Source organism: Pagrus major, chromosome 12, assembly GCF_040436345.1.
Source record: "Pagrus major chromosome 12, Pma_NU_1.0".
Taxonomy (NCBI): domain Eukaryota; kingdom Metazoa; phylum Chordata; class Actinopteri; order Spariformes; family Sparidae; genus Pagrus; species Pagrus major.
The window spans coordinates 6,571,739-6,594,908 of record NC_133226.1 but is presented as its reverse complement, the minus strand read 5'-3'; the positions used below and the strand labels follow the sequence as shown (position 1 = coordinate 6,594,908).

Here is a 23,170-nt window from a genome sequence, read left to right as displayed (position 1 = left end):
AAGATCAATGGCTGAATTTAGAGCTTTGCTCTGTGGCGTGGCTCACTTTTGCCGCCATGCTCCAACAGAGCGCCACTGATATGCTGAAGAACCCAGCCAGCAGCCAGTATCACTGCCCTTCTTCTCCACTCATAACATCTGGAAGTCCCCCCCCCCCCAGCAGTTACTCAATGAAACATAGATGTTTTTTGGGGTTCTTATTTGATTTACTTTGTTCTTGGAAAGGGGAAAGTTTGTTGATAGGCGATACCAATTCAAAAGTTCCTTGTACCTTTAGAAAGTGCTGTAGATCATGACTGATCAAGTAAATTTACCTTTGCATCACTACAAGGACCCCAAGAGACAAGAAGTTGTACCATATCGCAGTGACTGGGAGAATTGAGGACACCGTATTACACCATATTACATTTTGTGTAATATACTGGTGCACCACATCTGCGGCTGCATCTATAGCACACTGTAGACCACACTAGCTGGAAGGGTCTGAGTCAGACCATGACTTCAGTGATGCTTATTGTTTTTTTAATGTGCATGAATCCATTCCCGATGTCAGATATGCTGAATTGTAGAGGATGTACACTTCAGGTAGTGTTGTATATCAAAATGTATCTGCATTTAAATTGCAATAGAAACAGTAGTGTTTGAAGTCTCAAGTAAGTTATTACACATCTTTCTTGAAATCCCACAATGCCTCTTTCCTAATGGAAGTACTAAAGGATACAATAAACACACTAATAAATGCCGAAAGCCTCAAACAGGATATGATTTATGTGCCACAACAAAATCTAAAGTTTTATCAGAATGAAAGTTGATTAGGATGTGCTCTGCTGTGAGTTTATAAAAGATGTGTTTCAGGTTTAGTCAGCTTAGTGTGAATGCTGCCTAATTTAGAGAGATGTGTTCCATCTATGTGCTCAAGTTTTCAGGGATTATGAAGCGACAGTGAGCTGTAGAGATAGTACCCATGTACGTGGAGGGTGCTGAGAGTTTGTTTAAAGGATGCGCTGCTGGCACACATGTCAGCAGATGGGGATCAGAATAAAGAATAAATGTGCTGAGTATAACAGATGCCTTGTGCACCCTGCGTTTCATGAGGGATAGTGCCACGATCACAAGTTACGCCAAGTTTTAACGATGATTTGCAGAGCCAGATTGCACAGCCAACATCTCTCTGGTGTCACTCCAGTAAAATATGTCCTTTCCTTCCTACTGACAGGTGCTGTGTCAGCCGGACTCAGTGTCCACGGACGATATGGGATCATCTCAGGTCTCAGCTTTTTTCTAGTAGGTGTTGTTCCTAATTAGAATTCAAAATGAAAATTATGATGTTGTTGCTTCTGTTTTTACTTCTTATTGTGCCTACTTACTTGTATTTATGTTAAATGTAATTTATGATCTGATGAATCTAATCTGATCAAAAAACAAAACAAAATGTTTCTTGCTTAAAGTCAGGATCAAGGACATTTTTCATAATTATGTAGGCTTTTCAATGTCATGCTGTTGGGGGGGCTACATATTTCATGTGCATCTGAACAGAATCCTCTAAACTAGATACTAAATATTTTAGTGAACCATGAGTATCAGTACAGAATTTCAATGCAATGAGCATTGCAACTGGGAATTGGATGTTGGTAAGTTGAAAGTAGTTTAAATACTCGGTGTTAACCTAAATCTTCAGAAGACTATACAAGATCCTCAACTATTTTTGTGATTTTGTGGAGTTGTTTATAATCTAATTAAAGTCACAAGGGAAATTATCCATTTCAATCCCTCTGTGTTTGTCCTATGTGAAACTAATGGCTCACCATAATATGTTTATCTGTAGGCAAAGTCGAACAGAGAGAATTAAAGAGAAGAATCAACATTTTTAACCATGCAAATGACAAAAAAGCCAAGGTCTTGAATAAGCTCGTGCTCAAGTGAAGGGACACACAATGACCACACACACATGTTAAAACACAAACCTGCAAATAAACTCAGACAAACAAGGTCCTTATGCTTCATCCAGCATTGTCCCCAATGACTCATGTGCACACACACAAAAGAAAAACAACATACAGCAACCTTCATGGAGAAAGTTGTTACCAGTGTTGCTTAGCTTCATTGAACCCTGCTGTGTCTCTGTGACTAAAATAACTCAATAACACACGTACTGTACATTAGCAGCCTGTCACAACTGCTCACACCACTACAAGCACCCTGACTGGGTTGAAACATGTGGGCGCGCACACACACACACACACACACACACACACACACACACACACACACACACACACACACACACACAGATAGATGGACACACATATTTTACAGCTGGCCCAGCCAATAACCCTCAAGTCACGCCTTCACACTCTATCTGACACCAGCAGTGGGGAAATAAAGCCTTCTCATAATTTTTTATCACTGCATTACACAATGGGTAATTTCAGCCAAGCCAGTCCGACTGTTTTCTATAATTACTATAATGCTGTAGTATAATAATAACACTATAATTGTAACCTGGCTGTGATTTATTCAAAATGTGTTTTGCTGCTGTGCTAACTCACACACAGGGGAGGAGGCTTATCTTTCTCATTTTCTCCCTGCTTCTTATTTTCACACATTAAAGAACCACACCAGGGATTTTGGTGTATCAAAACGGACTTACAACGCACCACGCATCTTTTCTCCAGTGCACCATGCTTCGTTCATCAAACAGTTTCAGCTATCAGCCTTAATGCCACCCTCGTGTGGTGTATAAAGCATAGTGTACTGAAGATGAGTTGTGTGACATGTTTGAAGTGTGATGGACTTGCATTGAATGTCACTGTGTGTGCAATCAGTGCAAAGTTATAAATTGGTGGCTTTGCATACTTTTTGAAACAAAAATCAATTAGCAGACTCTTGAGACTTGATGTTTTAATCTCTTTTCTATAATCACCAAGACAGCTGACAGAAACTTCGAGCAGGCCTACACTGCTCTTTAAACTGTCATGGCTCTGTAGTTTGATACTAGTTATAGGGAAAATTAAGATGTGCTCCCGCTTTTCCAACTTACTCCAGTCAAGTGGTAGTACTACCTTGACCTCTACGACCATTTTTAACAGCTAAACATGCAAATATGGATAGGATAAAATGTATCTTTGCCTGTTGTTGTAAATAAAAATCAAGCATATAATTCAGCAAATATGGAGAATAAAGTTTCAGATTAATTTCCTTAAGGGAATGCCTGAAATAGTAAAGACTGGAACAAGAGACATCCATTTAAACTAATGAAGATATTGATTATTATTTGGAAATCTGAATCTCCATATGTGTTTAAATGTGTGCTTTCCTCTTATTTACAGGACATCTACATCTGTTTATTTGGCCTGCTGTTCAGCTGACTAAAGGACATGTACTTCTGATAATGGAAGTCAAGTCAAAATTTAGTGCAGGTACACTAAATGAACACTTAATTAATTTTCCCTATAGCATATCACAAAGGCCGTTTTAAGGAAACTTCCAAGGAAATGATTAAGAAACTTCAGGAACCATAAAATAAGCCATTTACCGAAGTTATATTTTTGTTACAAGGTAATCAAGTGTGGACTAGATGGATCAATAAATCTGCATTATTATGTAAAATAACACCAACTTGATGCTCAGTGTGATTGATTACACATTTTTAGAAAAGCCACATTTCAAGATTTGATTTTTGTGCAAAAAACTGGAAAACTATGGCTGCCTGATAGGTAAGGTGGTGTTTACATGCTTTAATGTAAAAAAGACATTTTTTTTTCTCTGTCCTATGTTGCAGCACTTTTTATTCACCATCCGCCCGAAAGCTCCATTTTAGCGCCTGTCTCTTAAAGGCCCCTTTCAATCAAAGCTCAGTTTGGTCTGATTGGTCGCCCACCATGTTACACATCAGCTCTGCCCATGTTTTTGCAACCATGGCTGCTGGGGGGTTGGCTTTATGGAAGTCTTGACGGCCATTAGGAGGCATAGTTCCTATGCTATATATGATCTATGATCTATATATGCTGTGTGCATTTCTCCATTGATTGAGCATTTTGATACTTTTACAGTATTTATACAGCACCTAGACCTGCCTCAAAGAAATACCGAAAATCTTAGTTTCTACAACATGGGAACTTTAAAGTGATAAAATTAAAAAAATTAATAAATACACACAGCAAAGAGTGCCCTGTCAGGTTTAATTGCTGAAATATTCTCACTAGCACGCACTTCTGTTGCCGGAGAAAAGTGGAACTAGTGAATTGCAATCTCATTAACGCCATCTGAGGTAGCATTCGATCAGGAGGCTGAGTACATACGCATCCCTATTGAGTTACAGCAGAAGCTATCAATCAAAACCTGAAGACTGTGAAAATACCATTCATCAGAATCAAAATGTGAAAAATGACTGTCAAAGATTCTGCTGTGCACTTATTTGTTACGTTGATATAGGCACACTGGCTGCCAGCGCTGTGGATGCGCGGATACTCATAAGCCACAAGTACATGCACAACTTATGAATCATTTATGTGAGTCTGCATACATATGCAATTCAATATATGTTGTCATCTATAGCAAAGACAGCAACACAGCGGAAAGGGAAAAACTTTTCCTGGCATCAACTCAGCTGACAATCAGTGCTGTCGCACAAGCACACGCCACAGCCAAGCTGTCGCTCTCACCAGTGCCTATCTTGAAGCAGGTGGTGTGGAATTTGCCCATGTAGAACTCCACCCCGATGATGGCAAACATGACAATGGCGAAGAAAAGCAGCAGGCCGATTTGAAGCAGAGGAACCATGGCTTTCATTATGGACTTCAACACCACCTGGAGACCTGAGAGACAGAGAAAGATGGGGAAGAGCAGACAGCTCAGAGTGTTGGCAGCAATATAAACAAACAACAACTCCAACAACTGCAACAAACAAAAAGCAAAAATAAGAATATTTCATGATAAAGAAAATATCAAAATATCAAAGCAAAGAACAAAAAGAGAGAGATGGTAATATGACAAGAAGCAGTCCTGCCCTTTAATCTCAATGCTCAAATCACAGCAGAGGAACAAACTGCACAATAACTCAACTTTGTCTGCAGTAGAATTCCACTCTTAAAATCATTATATCTTCATATGCTGCAGTAGCCACTTACTGGGGATTCCTGAGACGAGTTTCAGGGGTCTCAGCACTCTCACCGCTCGCAGTGTTCGCAGGTCAAAGTCCGAACCCACTTTGGCCAGGATTCTGTATATACACACAGACAAACATCCAATCAGCACGGTGGCACAATATTTCACTGTAGCAATCTTACCATTTTTTGATTTTATTCAACAATTTTTTTAGTCTAAAAACTGTCAAAAAACTATTATAAAAACTGTGAATCTTCACATTTTAGAAGCTCGAGCCAGAAAGGTTTGTTTGCTTTATAAATTAAAACACTTCATCACTGATGAAAAATGTTGACTGAGTAATGACTAATTATTTCAGCACTACAGCTTTCATTTTAATTATTGCTTAATCTCTTCATTATCTTGTAAATTTAGTGATTAATCCTCAAGTCTATAAAATGTCAGAAAGCTGTGAAAAATGTCCATCACAAAACTTCTCCAAACTGCCTGTTTTGGCTGCCAAAAGATATTTACTTTTACACTGACCAACATCAATGCTGATTACTTTTCTATCAATCAACTAATCAATTACTCGAGTAATAACTGCATGAACGCACACACACACACACACACACACACAGCCTATAGGTTGATCATGTGCCGTTTATATCTGCTTTTACCTACAAGTGGAGGAGCGACATACTGTGGTGAGTGCAAGTGTGTGTGCATGTTTGTGTGTGTGTGTGCACTGGCCATTGAGTCACAGCTGGCAGCCCTCATTACAGGCTGTACACAGAGGGGGAGACTTAAGTGCTCCACTGAAACACACAGAAAAAAATAAAACACACGCTTGAGGCTAAGGACAGAGAGAGAGAGAGAGAGAGAGAGAGAGAGAGGTCAAGAAGAAAGAGTGGAGGAGGAATATAAAAATAAGAATTACTGAAAAGAGGTAGAGAGTGAACATGACCAGGAATGATCTGGAAACTAAGATACATTCTTACACACTGCCCTGCTTCATAGGTGTATGTAGGATATGTCTATCAGCTTTTAAGGAAGCTAAAATATTTTTACCAACATTTTGACACACCCAATATGTCTTTATATTGATGTCACAACAATTAATACGTACATACATTTCTATATAATGTCCAGTTTTGAACACCCTTGATGGCAGTCTACAGCAAGCAAATTATTATTATTATTTGCAAATTTAACCAAACAATTAGCTCTGATTTACCTGAATTCTTGACATGTTCTTCCACTACACCCATGTGTCCATACCGGTTCTGAAACAAACCCTCCGCCTTTGCCTTTTCTATTGGAAACTGTATTCGTGATGCATTTTTAAACACATTTGAGTGTAAACGATATTATATACAAAATGGGTGTGATTTTTATACCTCACAGTTAAGTACTGCAAAGAGCCCCATAGCAGGTAGAAAAACCTCAAGGGTACAATACCTTTTATGTAGAGGGTACACTCATGACTGACAGAAAGAGATTCAGTGCACGCACACACACACGCACACACACACAGAGGAAAAAGTAGAAAACAAGAAAGGTCACTTATCGCTCCCTGGTTACAAGTTGGCATGGTAACTGATAAAGCACATCTGAGCTTTATGGGAATCATCATTACGGGTGAAATCAGTCAGCTGGATGAAAGGGCCTGTTTTGCAATATGGAATATATTGTTGTATACATATTTCATGCACAGGCATTGCAGTTGATCAAATTCTCAGACAGTGATGGAATTCTAACTGCTGCTCTTTATAATGCTCATTACTTTCTGCATACAAAGTATAGATTTTATTTATTGTACTGTTTTTATAGTTTTCAGCTCCACGTAGGAAATATAGACTTAAAAATAGGCAGTGAGGGGGGAACCACACGTGAGTGATCAGGGCTGACTTAAAGATGACACACTGATGAGGACTACAAAACATTCACATCTATCCATTGTACAAGGGCTCCTCCACATTCTGCTTAGATATACAACCTCTTCTGCCCAGATTTGAAGGGCATAACTTTTTTCTTTTTCAACAGTCAGTATCTTATATCCCCTGTAAGTTAAGCATTTGGGTGACCCTTATCCCCATTGATTTTTATGATTTTTATTGTGGAAGCCCAGATGGACAGAAGGTGTTTCAATTAGAAGCAAATAAAATATAGTGTGCTGAACACTGAAGGAGTATCAATAACGAGAACAGATCGACTCAACAGCCCCGAAAAAGACAAAGCAAGCCCTGCAAGCTCTCTGTGTACAGCTAACAGTTTGTTCTGTTTCCAGTTCTAGTTTAAATCCATGCTCAAAACAAATCTCCTTTTTATTTTCCACTTAGTATATGCTCTAGACAAGTTTCAGGTTGAAAAACCTTTCAGATGTACTGTCAACACTAATTAAACTTATGACTGCCAATCACATGTCATAGGAGATGACCAGGTGGAGCAGTGTTCCCTATTAGGACCTGTTTTTCTCTGTGTCTGAGCCAGGAAATAAAGATAATAAAATGTAGGTAAAGAAACAACATTGAAGCAATTTATGACATTTGGCGTCATTTCTAACATTTGATACCAGGACGATAAACATTATCAACACCTATTAATCTACAAATCCACGATTTGGGGGTTCCTGTGGCTTTGCCTAAAATACACAAGTTTCTTGCTGTCACTCCATGGTGCTAAAGCTTTCATGCCTAGTTTCTCTCTTGGTCTTTCGACATGCATCTCAAACATTTCATTTCAATATTTCTCACAGTGGGCCATTCAGTGACTGACACGACTGCAACTTAGACTACTGCTGCTATACTGACACTACAGTATAAGAACTGTGTGACTTATGTATTCACACAATACCCGAGCAATAATGCAACATTCTCACATTCTCACCACCTGACAGCCTTGTAATTATAGGCGTAAATCCTAGGGGGGACAGGAGGAACACAACTCCCGTTGCCAGTCTTGATTTTCTCTGCACTAAATTACAGCTCACTCTTTTGTTAGCTAGTGATTAGCTGATGTTTTTCCAACAGGCCACAGTAACATTAATTGGTGTTTTCAGTAGCAAATGTAGCAATAAAGCCGTCCTTACTTGGCAGAGTTTTCATTAGCAGAGTTACAGCACTACTTTTGATGTCCCCCTCAGGAATTGCTCTTTGAGAAATTTCATGTAGTTGACTCATTCAAAGCTGATATAAGTTCTTCACACATGCTTGTAACCTACCAAAACACAGAGAAACTGGCAACTACCTATGCCACCGAAGCCCTACTAAACGACAATGTGTAGCTTTTATAACTGCTTATATAAACCTAAATCTTGCAGAATTAGCAGTATACTGTATACTACGTTCTGATGGACATTAGTCTTTTTTCATGTACCTACAATTAAAATACATACATACAAGGATAATCCTACTGCTCAGGCTTGGAGCTCTACACTTTTTACATTGTACTATTAAACTTAGACATTTGTGTCAGATTAAAAATTGTTAGTATTCTGGGAATGACGTTAATAAACAACAGAGAGGCAAGTAGGAATAGTCTTTTCACAGTCCATAAAGCCAAAGTTACCTGAAGTAACAGAATGAAATAAGAATCATCCCTCTGTGCTGTTATTATATCCCCCACAATCAATAATTCACTTTGTCCTTATAAGTGCACACATGTATGTGTGTCTGCATACTTATGTCTATGGATGTGTACATTTGCCTGTGGAAGGAATGATTTGATGACTGTGTAGACAGACAGTCGGGCAGGGAGCAGACTGAAGAAGAAGCTATGAGTTTTAATATCCCTTTATCATCACCACAATATATCCATGTGGGCGCCAGACACTGGCACAGGAAATATGGAGGGTGATGCTATCGTCTGTCACTTGCAAACACACACACATTCAGAGCCAAATGCCACTTTCCTCCGTATTGTCACCCACAGGTACAACCTTTAAAGCGGGATCGAACAGGTAGATTTTTGCTCATCTTCAGCAAAAACAAACAAATACAAAAAAAGATATTATGTTTACAAAGAAACACACACATTATTTCCATATAGCAGTACAAGTTCACACATATGCAATAAAGTCCCTATTTCCTGTGTGGTCCATCAAAAATAAACCAAGATTCAGTGATTCAGCCTTTATTGCTGCAGTATAAATAGAACCTCGACTAATTTAACCTTGAAAAAACAATGGAAAAACAAGACAGAATGAAAGGAGTGATTCATGCTGCCCATCAAAATCTGTGCGAAGGAACACATCCTTCACTCTCTTTCATGAAGTTGCCTATTAATGTAAATAATGTACACCTTCTTCCTCATGGTTCAATAGATGGGCTTTCTTACACATTAACAGAAGTGTGAGGTGTCCAATGAGTGACATGCTCACCTGGAGAAAGGTGAGAAACATGTTTGATCACAGCTCCACTCGTTCAAAAGCAATTGAACTTTTGCATCTCATTCAACTCAATTCATTGTTTTGGTTTACAATTAATTTTGGTTTGGTTTGGTCTCCACTGTCTAGTACCAAACACGAGACAGACAGATTTAGCAATTGCTTGGTTAATTTGTGAAAGAGTAAGATATTAATTCTGAGATGGTAGAGACCAATTCAGAGCTAAAAGGAGAGAGAATATTGGAATTACATTCATCATTACAGTATAAATAGGCAACTGTTTGCTAACAGGTTAGCCATAACAACTTTTGAAGGCAAAGATGGCTGTTTGTTTGGCAGCTTGTTTTGGAGCTTTAAAAATGATTAACTCAGCTTTGAAAGCACAGTTTGAAATTATAATAATAATGATTATTCGCTTTCTTGCCAAGAGGTTGATAAGAAGAATCATACAACTCTCATGCCTGTATGCTAATATGTGTAAAGCTACTATCAGCAGCCAATTAGCTTGGCGTGGCATAAAGCCTTGGAGTAGGAACAAAAACGTCTACCGTGGCTCTGTCAAAAGCTTTACAAAAAAAAAGACAAAGATAGCTACCATTACCTCTAAAGCTCACTAATTGTCGGGGATTAACTAATTACATGTAACTGGTGACTTGTCAAGGGTGGACCACGCCCAATGCTGGGATCGGCTCCAGCCTCCCCGCAGTCCTGCAAAGGATAAGCGGTTACGGATAATGGATCGAATGGATGCAACGGTGTTATACAGTATAATTAAATTACAAAATGAATGTAATTGTAAGCTCGCTTAATTACTGAGAAAAAAACATGCAATTCAATTAGAGTTACTGCACAAAATGTTGGAGACTACAAAGAGGCTACATCTGATTATATTCTTTAGTAAGAAGCTTACAATCCATAAGCATATAACCCTAACCCTAACCCTTCTCTTGCTAACTTTTCTCCATATTTTACACACAGCTTAACTTCTACAGGTAAGTTAATGTAACTGTCATAAAATAAAGTACCTCCTTCTCCACCACATTATTTATCTGTGTTCAAGACTACTTTAACTTTATCTGTATTTTTCTTGGTGCCCATTCAGTAGGTTCAATGTTGTGGAATTGTTAGAAAAGTAATCAAAAATTAATCACTTTGATGAAGCAATTCAAATAGTTACATCACTTACTACATTTTTAACAGGTTAACTTGTAATCTGTTACCATTTACATCAAAAATTAACCTCCACTGTTAGCATGCTATATGTTGTTTGTGTAAAAGTGTAAAAATGACAAAACACCTTTAAAGAATGTGAAAGAAGAAAGACAAAACAGCCAAAATGAGTTGAACTCTGTAGATAAAGCCGAGAAAAAGAGAGGAAAATGGAGAAACACAGTCTTCTCATGAGGCTGTGTGATGTAGTTTAATTACTGTGACCCTGCCCAGCTGGAGGCCGGGGGCTGTGATTGAGTTTTTCACACATGCCGTTAAGAGGAGACGGGGGCTCCCAGAGGACAGACAAGAGAACATGGTGCAAACCTGAAAACCTGACTGAATAGCTGCCTGCCTGTGTCTCTCAATACTACCAGCTGGTCACGAACTGTCTGTCTGCTTCAGTGACGTTCTCTCTATATGCTTGTCTGCCTCACATTTGAACAGAGCCAACTAGTGAATATTTTAATTCAATGCTTGTCGAGGTGGATCTTTTGTCTTAAGTATGTCTACCTGCCTGTCTGCCAATTCAGCTCAGAATGAGGCGTGAGAATGATCCCTGAACCTAACAGTTGGTGCCAATTTCTTTTGAAGTTTTCCTGCATTGTTCAGGACAGACTCAATCATCTCTGCCTTATCACTAGCATGTGTCACATAAATGTATGGCTTTGAAAGCTTTCATCACTTCATATTTTTCCACACAAAACACACCTGAGGCATTACTCATTGTTAGGGGAAAAACTGAACTGGTAATACATATCGGTGGGAGGGAGAGCCACTAGAGGAGGATTTTTAACTAAGAAAAGAAACAATTTTAGATGTCAGCACCCACCCGTAAAGTTTTAGAACACATTTTCACCAGTGTAGGCTGTAAGCAGCACATTAGGGCAACACACTTCCAATAGTGTACTGTTTGCAGCCCACTGTTCTGGAAAAGACAGAAAATATCAGTCTACCTAAAGACCGTTTTTGCTTGTCTCTCTTTCTTTTTGTCTGTGCAAATATCTGTTCGTGTTAATTGGATTACAATCGACATGATGTCAAATGTTATTGATTAATATTGTGTTAGACACACAATATGTAATTTCTGCAAAGTGTTTTCCAAATGTTGTGTTGGGACAGCTATTGTGGGGTGGCAGAGCTCTGCTAAGCGACTCAGAGCCAGCCAGCTCTGGAGGAACTAGTCAAGTGCAGAGCCAGTCCTTCTGAAGGAATGAAAACCCGGTCACATCAAATTCTGTTCTGATCCAGAACTGTTCATCAGTGGGAAGAGGACTCAGAGATTGCTTTTTAACCTTTGGGATTAAAAGGGGATTCATCATCACTCCTGTTTATCAACCTGATTGCAGCAGACCTGGTCATCTCCACTCTCAGGATTTTATGTGCCATAATGTTGACTGATGGATGGAAATGGATGGGAAATGTTCTTTACTTTATGAACACAATGCTACAAAGAAGACAGGGGAGAAAGAAATACAGAACATGAGTCTCTGGCGAGGGCTGAATTCAGTTAAAGGTTGACCTGAATTTAAACACACAGACACCAGCTTCCAGCTAATCTACAGTAATCTGGCTTTTGAGGTCGCATAAACACTCTTGGGGTAATGCAAATGAAAAATTTAATGGAATACAACCACTACTGCTGATGAAAATCTATCTATCGTGACTCGAGCACAAATGTTCATGGACGAGATCATGTTTTAAAGTTTTATCCCTGTGAAGTTTAGGCACATTTGCCAACTTAGTGACAGGCGACCAAATGAAATGTGCTGTTACCTTAAAACAAAGCAAACAAAGGCCTAGTCATTTTAGATATTTAATGCAGAAATGTAACTTATTATATCTTTGAATTTGTAGGTGTCACACATACCAAATCAATATTTCTTCAATACATCTCATTTTACATTCACATTAGATGTATATGTATGACCTGACTTTCATGTTGGAAGGTGGAGGGAACGGTGGTGCCCTTACCGGTGGGTGAGAAGCTGTCAAGCCAGAGAACACTGTGTAGGGTGTAACCAATGGATATTTTTTAAGACACGGGACAATTTCCAGCCGTGTTCGTGGCGATAGAACCAGGTAAGCCAAAACAAGATGATAGAAAATTGAACCCTTGAGAAATTTAAATTGCAATGTAAAGAAGCGTGGAGTTTCAACATCCATGGTTTACAAAAATATACTGTCTTTTGCCCAGATTTATTGTGGTGACTGGGTTGTAGTGATCTGCTGCTGTATACCTCAGACTCAAGGATGGCGCTTTCTGTTGGCTGCTCTCTCTGTTCTTGAAAACTACAGACCAGATTCCCCTAGGGGGATGATCACTAATGATTCTGATAGAAGCCAGATATTATTATTAAGCACCACAACCACATCAGACTTCCTCTTACTTGGGACATTTGAATACAGCTCAAGAGATTTCAAAGAAATTTGCTGTGAATTACAGGTTGGTGATCTACAATAGTTGTCATAGATTATTTTGCAGCACAATCTATACCATGGTAAACAGTATATCCATTTAATGTCTCTGTTTTTTTTAGGCCATAGCTGATTAAGTGGGCAAAGCAATGAGCAGGACCATTTTATAGTAATATTCAAATTACAGGATTTATACCACAATGTGATGAAGTGAGCTGATGTTACTGGTATTTAATTTACAAGATAAGCCAAAAACAGGCGTTCACATCTTGTCATTTTCAATACAAGCTGAGTCTGAAATGACACTACTCAAAATTAGTTAGGGATGTTGGGAATTGGGTGCATATATATGTGTGCATGGATATGCAATAAAAGTCAAATGAAATGTGTCGCATTATTTTTGGGGACCAACACAACACAAAATAAAAGTTCAGATATGTCACAGGATAACAATCAAGTGAAACACTAAAATATCTCAATATCCCTAACTAATTTTGAGTAGTACTGTAGGTATCAGAAAATGTAGCATATTACAATATATATGGACATAGTGATATCAAATGACAAAGATCAGACGACTGTATCAGCGTTTCCCAAACCTAGAATCTAGTCCAGGGGTCTGCGACCTGCGGCTCTGGAGCCACATGCGGCTCTTTTGCCCCACTGCAGTGGCTCCCTGTGGCTTTGACATTTTACATGAAAATGAATAATATATATATATATATATATATATATATATATATATATATATATACATATGTATATGTATATGTATATGTATATTTTTTATCATCATCACTGCTTTAGGCCTACAGTGATTCTTGCATTCTCCTAAAGTAAAAATGCGTAGCCTACACACAGAATTGTATCTGTTCTATCAAGTTGTGATTAATTGAATGATCCTGAGTTAACACATTGTGTTTAATGCTCAAGCCCGAGGGTTGATTGCTGTATGTGGCCGAGGATAAAAAAGAAGGATTAACTCACTGAAATGGACTAAAATAAATTTAAACTGTCCTGTGTTTTTTTTTTTTTACTTTTACTGCCTGCCACTATGTGTTTTATTTATTATCAAAGAGGCTACTTTTTATTTTGTACATTTTCACAAACACAGGGAGGACTTAAGTAGGTCTGCATATATAGTTCTGTATTGCTACTCTATTTCTATTTATTGTAGGTTAGTTCTTCTATTTCATAAATGCACCAAAACATGGCATCATTGAAATGGAAATGCAAAGTTCAAGTACCTTATACTGTAAGCATAAGTAGCCCACTGCAGAGTTGCCACATCATGTGGAATTATAAATGAACGCTTATTGAGGCTGATTAATAATCTTGATAGGCTAATTTAGACTTTCTAGGCCGTGTTACCTCCATTATAAGACACAAATATGTTTTGCGGCTCCAGACATATTTTTTTGGCAAGGGACGGGGGCAAAAATGGCTCTTTTGATCGTAAAGGTTGCTGACCCCTGATCTAGTCAGTCTACTTTGTGACCTTCTTCTCAGTCTGTTTTATTCTCAGAACTTGGACGTCGTAGCTAAAATTGCATCCTTGCATCCAAAAAAAGTCAACATTATCTCTGACACTGCTATTTCATTTACATAAGAATGCATGGATGCAGGCAGACACACACACATACGACATACTGCGGAAAATAGACCTAATCATTAGACTCAGGCCATTTCTTGCCAATTAGACCTCATTTATACCATCTGATCTAATAGAAAACGAGCCAACCAATCATGAGACGGGCTTCAGTATGTCGCATCCTGTTTGTGAGGAGAGTATGTGTGGGTGTGTGTGCATGTGTGTGAATGGTGGTGGGTTGTATCGCCTTGATGTTATACAATGTGAGTGGACAGCTGTGACAGAGTCAGGAGAGCAAGCATTTCCCACAATGCACATGAGGACAGAAGGGGGTACTCATGAACTCATCGTGGCTGCCAGAGCCACTTGCCGTCAAATATGGCTGCTGTTGTAGTGCTGTGCTTCTAAATTAACACTGCATGCACGCGTATAAGTGCACACACACACATACACACATGCAGGCTTCTACCTTATTAGTCTCATAAACAAGTCAAAGGCAGGGGACTGAAAAAAGAATCTAGCTCAAATCCTCAGGCATGGGCTCTGATTTTCCTGATTACACTTGATCAGCTCAGGTCTGACTACTTCTTATTTCATTTACATCCAACATAACTGAAAAAAAAATGCAAAAACTTTTCAGATATTGTTACTGGCTTTGCTTTTGTAATCGGAAAGTTACTTAAAAAATGTAATAAATTACTTTTCACATTACTTAACCTGTTAAGAACTAGCCTCTACGACACGTCTCTGCTCGATAATTAACAGTGTATCTCTACAACTACAAGGTCTATTTGAATAATCAAGGTATCATAGTAAAGGGAACACTTGAAATATTTGTTCAGATGTGTCAGTATAAGTATATATGTCACTGGGTCCGAGTAAATTAAGTTGGCACACAGCATAAATGAAAGATTTTTCTAAAAAATTACAATTTTAGAATGAATATCCCCGAGGAATGATGCAGCTGCAGCTCCAAATCTCTATCAACCATAGCAAAACATCTGAACATTACTTCTGCCAACTTTTATGCTAATAAAGTGAATCAGAAGAAAATTAGAGAGGTTTTAGTACAGAGCACTCAGGCAGAATTAGGTAGAGCACAACATATTTTTCAACCCCCAAACCAGGACCTTTAAATTAACCACAGATTCATGCACCCTCACATGTATGAGCTTATGCACGCACCATAACAAAAATGGTGTTTAGGACACCTAGCTTGAAAACATTAGATTACAACCTTACATTAGGTAAACTTCCCACTCCTGATCATCCATCTTTCAATGTTCATTTCTAGCTAGCTGACATAATGGTTGGCATTGCCTACTTATGTCTTACATTAAAAAACAAAACAAAGCAACACTTGGACATTATAGGACATAAGTTTTTGTCCCTATAGAGAAAATTATTATCAATATAAAGTCTAAGATGCACAAATTTAGGCTACTGGTAGTAAATTAGCAAACAAGATAGCCTTTTTAATATGTACCATGTCAAAAAAAGTGACGTTGAATCGTTTTCTCCTTGGTTTAGAGAAATCTTAAAACAGCATACCATGACAATCAAGACAACAGTTTGCTTCCAATTTTGTAGCTGTGTTTGAGTTTAGCCCTTTTCACAGAGCTCAACCCATCAAGACCTTATCGCCTATCACCATATAATAGTGGACATAAGCACTATATATATATATATATATATATATATATATATATATATATATATATATATATATATATATATATATATATATGTATATATATATAGTGCTATATATGTATATAGTGCTATATATGTATGTATGTATGTATATGTGTGTGTGTATATATACATATATATGTATATACATGTGTATATATGTATATATGTGTGTATATGTGTATATATGTATTTATATATGTATTTAAACACATACATACATATAAACACACACAAACACATTACTGTGGATTTTACAAACTGAGTAAATAAAGCTTTCAGACTCAAAAGGAAAAGCCACATCACAGACTCTGCAGGAGTGTTCATTTTAGTGTCAGACCAGTTTGTGCATTGCTCAGGTGGAGGTCTGAAATGTGTTGTTGAGCCATAGCTGGCTCAGTAAACATAAATAACACAGCAAGAGTAGGTGTTCCCCCTTTACTGCCCCCACTGTACTACTTCTCATCCTGTTCTCTTCTTCTCCTCCTACATCTGAATGTTAATTAACCCCTGTAATGAGTCCCAAGTTGTCACAACATGACACACAGGTTGCACCTCAGTGCCACAGTCAGATTAGTTAGAGGCTGAAGTGAAATCATAACAGAGACCCATGGTCAGTACTTTTTTCACACATACTGTAGTTGACTGAAGTGAGTAATGACAGAAACAGAAAGAAAAAATAGAGTGAGAGGCAGGAATGGAAGAGAGAAAGGCTGTCACAGTGGTGGTGATGGTGGTGGTGGTGGTGGGGGTCCTCAGACTCAGTCATGCGCCTTTTTTTAATTTGCGCCAATGCCCCTTCGAGAGGCTGTGCATGCCAGTGGGTAGCACCCTAACCTGAGCCTCCCCCGATGAATAATGCTAACAGAAAACACATTTGGAAAGCTTTCCTCTATAATCTAAACACCATTTTCTGTATTCTGTCCCACTCAATGTATTACAATCTATGCAGGCTGCATACAAGTTCTTCTTATTTTACTTAACATAGTGAATACTACACAACTCTACAAATAAAAATATAATTGTTCATGCACTACATAGTTTGGATTATCCATCTGCCCCAAAAAGCATATTTTTCTCTGGTCATGAAAGACTGAATATAAGTTGGACCTGGCCTGACTTGCGTTACTAACCGAGCCGACCCATGAAGACCTCATTTAGAGGAACTCTGATAGTGACAGACCTCATTAGAACTGGATTGGTCAGCTATGGAAGTTTTTTTAAAATCATCAAATTGATTTTAGGAAAAGCTAACTTGGATCTTTCACCGTGGAGGGTATCCAATAAATCATTGAGCCAATGCTGTAATAACACTGTGTCAGATGTTTTCCAGTGCTGGGCTATACTTTTCTCTGCTCCTTTAATGTGGTCAGTGTCACTACATAGTAATTCTATGCAGGACTTTAATATGTAGGTAGTTCACACTAGAAAAGTGACAAACTTAAAGGTACTCTCTTTGATGCTTTGATGAGTAGTTCACATTTAGTTTACACGAGGAGGATGCAGGCTGTCAATGGCTTTACACAATTGCACTGATCTACAAGTGGCAGTAATGCAGCAAGAAATGAAGAAATGTGCCAGGAGCAGGAAGACTGCAGGTAAATTGCATTGCCATTTAATAAATTGTTTTAAAACAATATTGTAAAAACAATATCAATTATAGTAGTTTTAAGCACACGCCACAATATCAGTATGGATATTAAATACTGCTGATGGAAATAACTGTGATAAAATGCAAAGTAAAGGGGAAAGAGGAACTGCTCAAAGATGCAAATAAAAAGAAGAATTGTGGATGGTGGTGAGACGGACAGGAAGATTTTAAAAAGATCGTATAAGGCATGAACACTTGGAAACCATTCTGCAGGATCATTTCCATGTCACGATTTGATGCCTGTCAGTGTTGAATCATTTCTTGTTAGTTTAACACAGCACACTATATTGATTTCTTGTAAACAAACTACAAAAAGAGAATACTATGAAATTTGCATGTAGTACGTTAAGTATAGACATAGAGTAGAATTGGGATGTTGCTCTAGTTCTGTTGTCCTCACAGGAGACTGTGTTTTCAAAAACACCTACAGTCCAGGTGTTTCAAGTAAAAGGCACAGCATCAGATAAAACATCATCACACATGGATCCAAACAGGAAGCAGACACACAACATAAAGGTAGCGGGGAGCTTGAGTAGCTGTCAAATCTGTCAAACACAGACTGTCAAGAGAGTATCTAGCATTTGTATTATTGCTATTATTATTATTATTGTTATTGCTATTATTATTATTATTATTATTATTATCATTATCATCATTATTAATATTAGTAGTAGTAGTAGTAGTAGTAGTAATAGCAGTAGTAATAGCAGTAGTAGTAGTAATAGTAGCATAAAAGGAGTGCTGCATGTACACACAGTAATCCAGTCACTGACTTACATGGAGGATCATATTTTCACTGTATGAGCAGTATTGTTAGAGGACATTTCCCCCCAAGGAGACATCCTGACAAGATGTGCTGTGATTTATGTGTGGGAATGCAATCAACCCCAACCTCCTCAGCTGGATCCTTTCTGGAAAGCTGCATGGACGTGACATTACGGCACACATCAATTGCATGGGTAGACTGCCATTGTATACATCATGAAGTACATCACTGGGATTGTAGCCTGGGGGTTTGATGAATCAGGACCTTCATATAAGACAATGTTTCCTGTCTGGCTCTCATACTGTCTGTACAGTATGTAAGCTCTGTACATTTCAAACAAACCGGAAAAGCTAATAAAGAGCAACAGAGAGAGGAGAATAGCGCACACACTAGCACACACACACACACACACACACACACACACACACACACACTAATAAAAAGTGAGATTAATATAAAGCCAGACAGTAAATCTTCAGATGCAGACAGAATTTGTTTATTTCAGCCAGAGTAAAGTTTAAAACTGATTAAATATAAGGTAAAGTTAAGATGAAATAAAGTATGTCTTTTTAACCCTTTTAGATCACATCCCCAGTCATTAGCTAGCAACAGCATGGAACTCCATCACCAACTGCATGGCATACAATGGGCTCTCTCTTTTATTGGAAATGTTAATTATGCTCCATGACATTACATAGAAATATTGGCCTCACAACACAAGTGTTAACAAATATTTATCCTTATCATATATGCACTTTTTCGATGTTAAACCAACAGTATTAATTGTGAAACACTACTAAGCATCAAAAAAGTACATATACCAATCTATGTACATTTTCTAATAATTCACTTGAAAGCCAATATCTGCTGTAGTATTTGTAGTAAGCGGGTACAGGTATGATGAATATAACATGTAGAAGCACCGAAATAACCAAACATTTAAAGCTTACACATCATATATTTTAGTATGATTCTAGCCATGACCCTATTAATTGAAAAATGACCTAATACAGAATGAATTAATTACATTTTGTCATGAAATGCTCATGAGAGACAGATCTACTGTCTGCTATCATATAAATAAGACTTTGCATTCTGCTGTGATACAGATGAAACAGTTATTTGTTTTCTGAGTGTTATGATTTATGATTGCAATATACATGGGGGTTTTTAAGTGGCATCTGGCAGTGAGGTTGCAGATTGAAACCAACTGAATACCCCTCCACTCACCCTCCACTTTCAAGAACGTTGAAAAACCTACTGTGGCCACAAAAAACGTGAAAAACACGAAAGGCCCACTGCAGAGTCAGTGTTTGGTTTGTCTGTTCCAGGCTGTTCAAGGCTACTGTAAAAACATGGCAGTGCTACATGGTAGACTTTGTGGAAGACGACCTGCTCCCTCTATAGGTATAAAAGGCTAATTTTAAGGTAATGAAAACACAATGGTTCTTATTTTCAGGCAATTAAACACAAATGAAAACATAAATATGAATATAATAATAAATTTCTCCCAACATGATCCCCCTTAATCCTACATACTGGATCTTTAATTTGATTTTAATCACTTGCTGGCCCCTGATGCGTTCTTGACACTCATCCTCATCTGTCTCAACAAATTATCACTGACTACGAAATTCAAGCTCCATGCTGGCTCCTCAGAATGTAACAGCATCAGCTTAAATGTTTACAGTACAAATGTTGAAAAATACAATTTCTCATTTTCACCACCTTCTTATGTCTTTGTCACAGATTTTGTGCTGGTGGTGGTGGTGAAAAGAAACTCCAGACCCGTTGACATGTTCACAGTCAGGCTGTCGTGCACAGAAGTGTAATCAGTGGGGAGATCTGTCTGTCTTGGAAGAAAACCTCCCTAATGTGCAGCCAACACTGAATTTGGATTACTGTCAGACTGTCAAAAACAGATTCCCAGACCATCTTCATAAATTTACACTGAACCACTGAATTTTGACACAAGAGCACCAGTAGTGTAGATTGTTCCTAAAAATTATGCCCCATCGTAATATCTAAAAATCGTATTTAACCATAAATATAGAGATTAAAGGTCATTAAAAAAGAACAGAAATAGAAATATTTGGTCTCTTTAATCTCGCAGCTGGCAAGGTGTGCAACAATCTATCCACAGACAAATAAATAGTGGCTGCCACTGAGCTAGACAATGACAACAATTAAACCGTACAGCATTAATGTTTTTAACAGCTGGATGTGAATGCATCAAAAAACAAATGATAGTAGTGATTGTTTTAAAGTTAGTATTGTAAGTATCAATTGTAAAGTATATCAAATTTCAACAATAGTCACTCCGCCTTAATAACCCTTTACAAATATGGTCTCTTCTTAAGTAACAAAACACAGTGTTAATAGTGTCCAAATAAATCTAAATTCAGTCTTTCTAACTCAGGATAAGTCTTGCCTAGTAGTACTTCACTAGTAGTTGGACACTTACTGCTTCTTCCAGGTCAGGTTTGTAATCCAACAGAATAGCTATATGCAAAGCACTGCCTACCTGCTGTTAACTGCATCTGGAGTTAAGAGGCAAGAACAGATCTAAATAAATGAGTTTGAGTAGGGGCTGCAGCAGGGTGGGCCTTGAACTCTGCACTAAAACAGGAGGTATGACTCACATTTTAATATAATGTACTTCTTAAAACTCTGCAGAGTCATGCTCATAATGTTTATCACATTCAATAAGTACCCTGTCTCATAGCTTCTATGTGAAAATAATATTTTGTAGATTACAACACACTTGCAATGCACTGCGGATACATTTATGTTTTGTTTTTTTCAAATATGTATTCTTACTAATTTTACTGAGGTTAGTTACACATATATATATTGGTGTTGACAATATGCAGCTTTTACAGTATATTGTAGACCAGGGGTGCTCATTACGTCGATCGCGATCTACCAGTCGATCGCAAAGGTAGTATGGGTAGATCGCATGACATTAAAAAATAGACGTCAGCCTATCATCCATCCCGTCACTTGATTGATATACAGGGCAGCCAGTCAGATGACACCTGATTTTTTGTGACACATAGGTCACCACGCATGCATGCGCAAACAACGGTGCTAAGTGCAGCACAGCTAACAAGCTAGCGAGTTGGTTACCTCCAATTTTAAGCCCTCGTTTTATTCTCTTGAACTCAAGAAAGGGTATAAATATGAGTGGGGGAGCTGGACCAAGTAAGAAGACAAAAACGTATCACTTTCATACGGAATGGGAGGAGGAGTTTTTTTTCACGATGACATTTTCGAAGTGCGTTTGCCTCATCTGCCAGTCTACCATCGCAATACCAAAGAAGGGAAATGTGGAGCGGAATTTTCGGACTGTTCATGGAAAATATGATACCGACTTCCCGCCGAAAAGCGAGCTTATTTATGTGAGTCAGCCTTTTCTCACATGAAGATCATTAAGTCCAAGTACCGCTCCACCATGACTGACGATCATTTGGAAGTGTGCTTGAGGCTGGCTGTCAGCAGCTACTGTCCGGACTACGCATCCCTGGCTGATTCAATTCAGTGCAAGTCATCAGAGTAAACTCAGGTAATGACAAAAAATGTGCATAGTTAATTGTGTTGTGCAATATTGGCTCATGCGGTTATGCAAGGTACATCAACATACATTGTACAAAAAATCCTCAATATATTTATAAATAAATTTGCATTTTTGTAGTAGGTAGATCATTTTGCCTTGGTCATTTTATAAGTAGCTCGCATGCTGAAAAAGTGTGAGCACCCCTGTTGTAGACTGTTGTAGGACGATTATTCAAAGGACATTCTATATAAAAGGGGAATTTATGCAAATTATGAAAAAGTAGCTGTGTGCAGTAATTTAGAAAATTACAGATGCCATACAGTGAGATGCATCAAGAATCATTTTGCATTCAAATCATTGACAGCTGAAGTGTAATCAAATCGAACAAAATCGAATCATGAGGCCAGTGAAGATTCACACCTCTAGTGAGTAATGGAATAGTCAGGAGTGACCTTATGTTTAAGGTCAGTGAGGGCCAGTTTTCATATGGAGATCTCATTTCAAAACATCAACAGCTCAGAGGTTCAGTTACTGATCTGCTTTGTTTACACAGTCATCAGAAGGCATCAGAAATTCATATATCCTGGTAACCAGACATTGGATAAACTCTATGGGAGTCTCTATGGGATCTGACTGAGCAAAGTGAATGAAGTGAAGAGAAGCTAAATGAAATCTGCTGTGCTGCAGGCGCCCGGGGTTTTTATGGGTGACAGAGGATCTAATCTATGCTAATCAATTTACTCTCTGTTGACGAATTAAATGTTTAAGCAATCTTAACGATCAGTGCATCATGGCAAAGCAGAGCAGATAAACAA

General features: G+C 38.1%; 1 protein-coding gene across 1 annotated transcript in view; it reads right to left on the bottom strand.

Moving 5' to 3' along the window:
- The window catches only part of cacna1bb (calcium channel, voltage-dependent, N type, alpha 1B subunit, b), a 172,639-nt gene that overhangs the window by 106,028 nt on the left and 43,441 nt on the right, over nucleotides 1-23,170 (bottom strand). Inside the window, exons 4-5 of the mRNA XM_073477661.1 lie at nucleotides 5,130-5,221; nucleotides 4,665-4,817 (exon numbers count right to left, since the gene is read on the bottom strand). Of these exons, the coding sequence (XP_073333762.1) occupies nucleotides 4,665-4,817; nucleotides 5,130-5,221 (245 nt within the window). The remainder of the gene's footprint in view (nucleotides 1-4,664; nucleotides 4,818-5,129; nucleotides 5,222-23,170) is intronic.